General features: G+C 44.9%; 1 protein-coding gene across 4 annotated transcripts in view; it reads right to left on the bottom strand.

Moving 5' to 3' along the window:
* LOC105903072 (phospholipid-transporting ATPase ABCA1-like) overlaps window positions 1-7500 on the bottom strand; it is a 221849-nt gene that overhangs the window by 42135 nt on the left and 172214 nt on the right. For all 4 annotated transcript variants that reach the window (XM_031585405.2, XM_031585404.2, XM_031585401.2 and 1 more), the window contains 2 exons: window positions 6980-7109; window positions 6113-6233 (listed from right to left, as the gene is read on the bottom strand). In XM_031585405.2, the coding sequence (XP_031441265.1) occupies window positions 6113-6233; window positions 6980-7109 (251 nt within the window). The remainder of the gene's footprint in view (window positions 1-6112; window positions 6234-6979; window positions 7110-7500) is intronic.

The raw sequence follows: 7500 nt of genomic DNA on the forward strand, positions 1-7500 counted from the left end.
ATTCCCTCAATACACAAGAGTGTTCAACTGAAGAAAAAGTGTTGGTGTTGCATCAAACCGGTGTCTATAACTTCTTAGCATTTTATTTCATCGTTTTTTTATTGCATGTTCAAAGCAACTAAGCAAATACCTGTGATAATGTATCATAGCGTGGCTTGTTTTTAAAATACAGAAGTTCAAGGGACTGTTTTGTTTTACGATTGTACACAATACCTATGCCAATGTACCTGATAAATGCCACATATAGCTCTCAATGGTCAATGGGCTTGGCCCTGTACAGAAGCACTAGTTATCACCTGCTTGGTCAAACTCAAACCCAACACTCTGGGTGCCCTGCTCTTCTCTGAGCTCCGCTGGGTAATATGCTCTCCTTAAGGAAAGGAAGGGATTATTCACCCCTGTAAACTGGGAGAGGAGAGGAGGGGAGAGGAGAGGAGAGGAGAGGAGAGGAGAGGAGGGGAGAGGAGAGGAGAGGAGAGGAGATGAGGGGAGAGGAGAGGAGAGGAGATGAGAGGAGAGGAGAGGAGGGCAGAGGAGAGGAGAGGAGATGAGGGGAGGGGAGAGGAGAGGAGAGGAGAGGAGAGGAGAGGAGATGAGAGGAGCGGAGAGGAGAGGAGGGGAAAGGAGAGGAGAGGAGAGGAGAGGAGAGGAGATGAGAGGAGGGGAGAGGAGGGGAGTGATTGCGTTTTAATTGGGTGGGACAGTGGGGGCACAATAATGGCACTGCGGTCATGAACGCTGCATGTCAACAGGGAATGTGGTGAAAAGATGTGTTTTATTCTTGCGAATTGGGGTGACACACAAGTGCACACACACACACAGACGCGCAAACACACACAGACACACAGACGCGCACACACACATACGCGCACACAAACACACTCTCACACACACACACACGCACACACAAACACATACACACGCACACACACACACAGACGCACAAGTCTCGCTGAGGTGATACTATAAGGGGCCTTTAAAAGTGAAAATAAAAAAGGCCAAAACAGAAGTGTGAGAGCGAACACCTCCAAAGCCATTAAAACACATTAAAAGTTAATTACGCCATATTCTCATAAGCAGCGCCAAACTCCCCTCTCTATGGCCTACAAAGACACACTCTGCCTGAATATTTCAGCACCAGGACCACGCCATGGTACTCCCAGCCAGAGATCTGATGATGCTTGAGAGGGACGTCACATCAAATATTCATGCAGGGAGGGGGGACACTTTCCAAACATTAAAAGAAAAAAAGAAAATAGTTAGCATGATAGCATGTTAGCATGTTAGCATGATAGCTGTGAGATGGCTCATCCACAGATTGGCCAGGAACTATCCAGCACTGAGCCTAAATGGTTGTGTGTCGAGCAGAGAAGTCTCTGTTTGTGTGTGTGTGTGTGTGTGTGCGTGAGTGTGTGTGTGTGTGTGTGTGTGTGTGTGTTGGGTAGGGGTTAATGTACTGAGTAACAAAGGATATATGTATCAACATATTGCATAGCATGGCATTGTCTGTGCTATTACATACTGATAACTATAAAGCCCTATGACATCCATTATACTTTTTCAGAAATTCCATTACATTTTTGCCAGATTCCGTGTTTTCTATTATATTTGTTCTTTAAAAAAAATTGCAAACCTATTCAAGGGGAGATTACATTCCGATTTCCGAATACAAGACTTGTACTGAGGCAGTAAGCTACTCGTGTTATGATAGTCTACATGTACATTCTAAGTCTTATGGTTATTCTAAGAATATTTAGATGCTGCCCCAATGGTATCGTTATACACACCTCCCTGAACTTTGTCATGGGAAATTAGGCAGTTTTACAATTATGTTTGGACAACAGATCAGAACAAAAAATTCTATTACAATTCCACCTTTAGTACAGCAATTTTATATTATATATTACTGCTGTTTTATACTGTTTATATCATATGTTACTGTTGAGTTAGACATGGTAGAGTAGAGTATTGAATATGTATGAAGTGTATTGTTGTTAGACTTCCCCCCAGAGATGAAGACACGAGAGGCCTCAGGTGCAGTGCAATAGCTGATGGAGTGTATTGCCTATCAGGGGAACAACCGAATCAGCAGGGTTTTAGAAGCTGTTCCTACTGTCCCAAAACCAACAAACCCCCAGGGACTCAGGGACTTGCTAAAGCTGAGAAAGTTCTGCCTGACTGTAATCAATGGCCAACTCAATAGCTCCCTCAAGGATCACTCTACACAACTGACTGGAGCCTTGAGCATCTTCATACCCCGCTTCTCTCTACCCCACTGACCTATCTAATGCTATCCACCTCTCATCCACCTCCCCCAAATAAATGGACATCACAAAAGACATTGGGGGCTGGTATGACACACACACATACACGCATACACACACAGTGCAGACAGGGCTATGTGGCTGGTGAAACTAGATGGCTAACTATATAGCGTTTAATGCTAGCTAGCTAACTATGTAGCGTTTAATGTTATTTTTCTGCCATTCATGAGTTTTTGGCACAGCGTTGCAATGGATTAGTGTTGTCCTTTTTTTGTTGTGTCCTTGGTGTTTTTCAGTCCACTACATTTCACTTGCTTTTAGGGGACGGAAAATAACTGCGAAAGCGGCAACTACAGACTGCAAGCAGTGCTTAGTACATAGTTTTGCGTAGATTTTAGATGTTCGAATATAGGTTGCAGGCACGGTATTGGCTGCTCTCACACTTTTGATTTATTGATGCTTGTATCCACAGAATATGAATAATACATTTTTTTCATTCGTCTCGTCTGTTTTGAAATTGGTTGCAACTCTAAATTACATTTAGAATGAGTGTTTTGGCATTGGGAAGGCAGCTGCCACCACTGTCCACAGAGGACCCTGGCCCTGCATGGCTGAAGGCTTACGATGCCAGAGCCTGAAGCAGCGCCGCAGGGTTATAACAGGGTTATGACAGGGTTATGACAGGGTTATGACAGTGGCGTTGACATTAATTACACTGAGCCGACAGAGAGATATAGATATAGATAGGAGAGAGTGAGACAAAGAGAAAGTGTGTGAGTGTGTGTGCGTGTGTGTGTTGGGGGGGGACGATGGAGATAGAAAGATGGAGAGGAAAAGGACGAAGAGAAAAAGAGAGAGAGAGCGAGAAGAGAGAGAGAGAGAGAGAGAAAGTGAGAGAACACACAAAGTAAGTATGCTGAAATCATGGGAGAACAATGGCAACACAAAGGGCGAAAGAGGGACAGAAACATGGAGAGAGAGAGAAAGAGAGAGAGAGAGAAAGAGAGGGGGAAACATGGAGAGAGAGTGTGTGAAGCCGGAGCACGGGAGGCGAGGCAGATGTGTGTGATGACGTTTCCTGCTGGCAGATGCCTCGAGGGCGAAACATCTGCTCCTGGTTGGAGCGCTACCCTGGCGACAAGGTGATTAACGCAATAATCCCACATGCAAAGTGGCTAAGTGAAGCGCCCTGTCCACATGGGGTGAAAGGGTGTGTGTGTGGCTGTGTGTGTGTACTAGTGTTATTTTTATATTTGCAATCCTATGCGATGGTATAATAAAAATGGGGTGTGAGTGGGGATGTGGAGAAAGTGGAGAACTTTAAGAGTGTGTGTGTGTGTGTGTGTGTGTGTGTGTGTGTGTGTGTGAGTTTGCTTGCTGTGGTGAGATGGAAAGCTGCTGCATCATGCTGCGTCTCCAGGTGAACCACCGCTCTTTGCGTCTGGAACGTGTATGTGTGTGTGTGTGTGTGTGTGTGTATGCGTGTGTGTGTGTGTGTGTGTGTGCCTGCGTGTGTGTCCATGCTCTCTGGCTGTGGAGAGTGCTCTCGGCCCTTCATGGCAGCTGCTGTGAAGTGTCTCACTGTGTGTATGTATTGGTGTGTGTGTGTGTGTGTGTGTGTGTGTGTGCCCTCGGGCTCCAATGTGTGTCGGGAAGCTCATTTAAGCAGCTAATTTAACGAGGCGACGACGGGTGGCAGCTGGTGGCGGCCTGCTCCAGCGCAGCGTTAAAGCGGGGGCGTGCTCTCCTCGACGACTCGATGCGCTCTCGCTGCGTTCGCGCGGTCTGACACTCAGGACCCCGAGGAGGCAGAGAGTGGCTGTCTTCAACCTACCCTGGAAATAGCGGGTGTGCCATGCGTGTGTGTGTGCGTGATCTTTGCTCATTTTGACATGCGTTACTCTGCCAAATTAAAAGATTTAGGTGCCAATCGTGCGCGTGCGTGTGTGAGTGTGTGTCCTGAGTCGCCACCTATATATATATGCACGTGTGTGTTGCTGTGTGTCGTTTGTGCGAATAAAAACTGACTGAAGTCAGCCTTGTATGTTTGTTGTTGTTGTTAAGAAACCTCAGCCACACTGACAGTCTTTGTTAAAGTGTTACTTTGTTACTTTGTTAGAGTGTAATCGCCACGGAGACATCTGTGTGTTTTCTTTGAGCTTCCTTCCCTCTCTGTAGCTCCGCCCAGGTTGTGCTACAACTGATTGCTGAATGAGGTGCACCTGGTCAGGTGATTAAACGGCAGTTCAAATCTCCAGCTTCCTGCTGCAGAAGGAGAAGTTTCTAGCTTTGGGAATGCTGGGCTTGCTGCCTCTCAGCCTGGGATTTCGTGTTGCTGTTGTGTTTTGATATTGTGTCTTGGGTTGTTGTGTATGTCTTTATATGAATAGATGATGGAGTATTGTTCGCTCCATAGGGCACGCCAAAGGGTCGGGCGTAACTGTAATATTCTCAGCAAATGAATAACAGCATTTTCAGAGATGGATCTCATAGCACAATATGTGCACAAAGATATTTTCAAGGACAGTCCAAGTAGTACCCTACTGTCAATGTTATCTACCTGTGTGTGTGTGTGTGTGTGTGTGTGTGTGTGTGTATGTGTGTGTGTGTGTGTGTGTGTGTGTGCGTGTGTGTGTGTGTGTGATTTGTGTAAGCAAGATAACATTCAGAACATTGAACAAAATAACTTGGCACACATTATCCTATTGTATTTTGGAATGCTTGAGGGACACACTGCCTGTACTGGCCTTAAAATATGAGTGTAAAAATGTTATACTGGCAACTATTAAGTGCTTTAAGGACATCATTCTATGAAATGAACGTTTAGGAAGCACTCATCCGACAGTATATCGCTGCACACAAAGAAATGTGCAATTTTTCTTCGATGTAATAATACAGCAAATCTAAAATCACACTTGGGCTGATAATGGGACTAGTAATGGTAACAGAAAGGCCAATCCTGATATGCAAAACAAGGTGTGACTGTGCAACCCAACAAATGGAACAACCCGGAGATAATACGGCGCACAAGAAAAAGGTCAAAAACTGCAGCCAATGTGGTTATTTTTGTTTTGCTTATTACAAATGCATGAATAATGCAACAAGCCTCGTTGATATGCAGAACAGGGTCACGGCGTTGGGCAGGAATCATGCAAAAACAATGAAGAGGAGGCAACGTGAGTGACTGTGGACAGGCGCGTCAGGAGACGCATGAGTCAGCTTTATGCCGTCCAGGAGTGACCTACAGCTCCGGGAACCAGGGGGAGCAGAGGGCACTGGAGCGGGACACACACACATATGCCTGCATGCTTTTGGAGGAATGTATTTAGCTACAAGGGGGAGACAGAGAGAGTGAGTGTGTGCACACAGCGTATGTGTGTGAGAGAAAGAGAGAGAGAGTGTGTGCACACAGCTGCATGGATGTGTGTGTGAGAGAAAGAGAGAGAGAGTGTGTGAGTATGTGTGTGTGTGAATGTTTATATGCATCTGTGTGTGTGTTTGTGTGCATGTATGCAAGTGTATGTGTGTGTGTGTGTGTGTGTGTGTGTGTGTGTGTGTTTGTGCGTGTATGCATGTGTATATATATATGTGTGTGTTTGTGTGTGTGTGCGTGTATATGTGTGTGTATATGTGTGTGTGTGTGTGTGTGTGTATGCATGTGTATATATGTGTTTGTGTGTGTGTGTGTGTGCGTGTATGCATGTGTATATGTGTGTGTGTGTGTGTGTGTGTGTGTGTGTGTGTGTGTGTGTGTGTGTGTGTGTGTGTGCGTGTATGCATGTGTATATATGTTTTTGTGTGTGTTTGTGCGTGTATGCATGTGTATATATGTGTGTGTGTGAGGGTACCTTGGTGAGGTCACATATCCGGAGCAGGTCTTTGTCAGCACTGCCCTGGCTGATACGTGCTCTCTCACGGGCCACATCCTCATCCTCCTCAGCCTCCGATGATGGCACCACAGACACCAGCCTGCGGGAAACAACATATTATTGCTCTACAATATCACTGTATACAATAACAACACATTCTTGTATTACAATATCACTACATACAATATCAACACATTATTGCGCTTAAACATCACTATATACAATATCAACACATTTTTCTGTATTACAATATCACTATATACAATATCACAACACATTCTTGCTTTACATCATCACAAGGGTGCACAGAATCACTGGAGCACATCCAGTGCTGGGACTGTTTCAGGAATTTACTTTTTAAATTTAGTGAGACATACTATAGACATTCAGACAGTCAGGGACATGCTTCTCAACTTTAGAGAGGCAAAGTGCAGTGATTTAAATGAGTGCTTAGGGGAAATAATCGTTCCTCAGGGAATAGAAATGAACACTATTAGGGACCTTGGTGACCGTAAACGCTATGGATACAGTACAGCATATGAATCTCATACCCATTACCCATTGTGAAGTTATGGAATGAATGTCTGGCATGAATTTATGGAAGCAAATAAAAAAAGAAACACATCACTAATGCCCCAATAAACTGGGTTAGTATACTTCCTCTTGCATGTTTGACATGAGACATAGTATGCATTATAATGTCCTCTCTGCTCTATGGTCCAAGGGTTACAAAGCACTCTATGCTAAGTGCTGTATAACTACAATCAGCATAATCACTTTAATAATAATGATAATAATAATAATTGTTGTTGTTGCTGCTGTTGCAGGCGTTGTTTAAACACTGACCTGGCCTTGCAGCAGAACTTGTACTGAATGAGCAGCGTAATGGCGAACATCACTGCTCCCTCCACTGCCATGGCAAACAGGTTCTTCCCCACCATGTCCCAACCCAGGGGGTCCTCAAAGCGGTCCTCACCTGAAGCACGCACACACACACACAGACACAGACACACACACACACACACACACACACACACACACACACACACACACACACACACACACACACACACACACACACACACACACTCTCAGGGTCACTGTATCTGGAAGTGGTCCTTGTATTGAACTAGTCCTCATGAGCACTGTGTAACCATTCAGGTAAGTGCCTGAGACAATGATGTAACCACAGACATGGACTGCTGAAGGCACCTCAGAAGCATTCCGCTACCATGGTTACAGCTATTCTACTGAGGGTCCTCTGCAACGGATAACGTATAGACCACCAGTCATTCTCGAAAAATAAATCATGACAGGATGGACAGATCTCATATCATCCTGAAGAGATTTATTTTTCAAGAATAAAT

Source organism: Clupea harengus, chromosome 18, assembly GCF_900700415.2.
Source record: "Clupea harengus chromosome 18, Ch_v2.0.2, whole genome shotgun sequence".
In the NCBI taxonomy this organism is placed as follows: Eukaryota; Metazoa; Chordata; class Actinopteri; order Clupeiformes; family Clupeidae; genus Clupea; species Clupea harengus.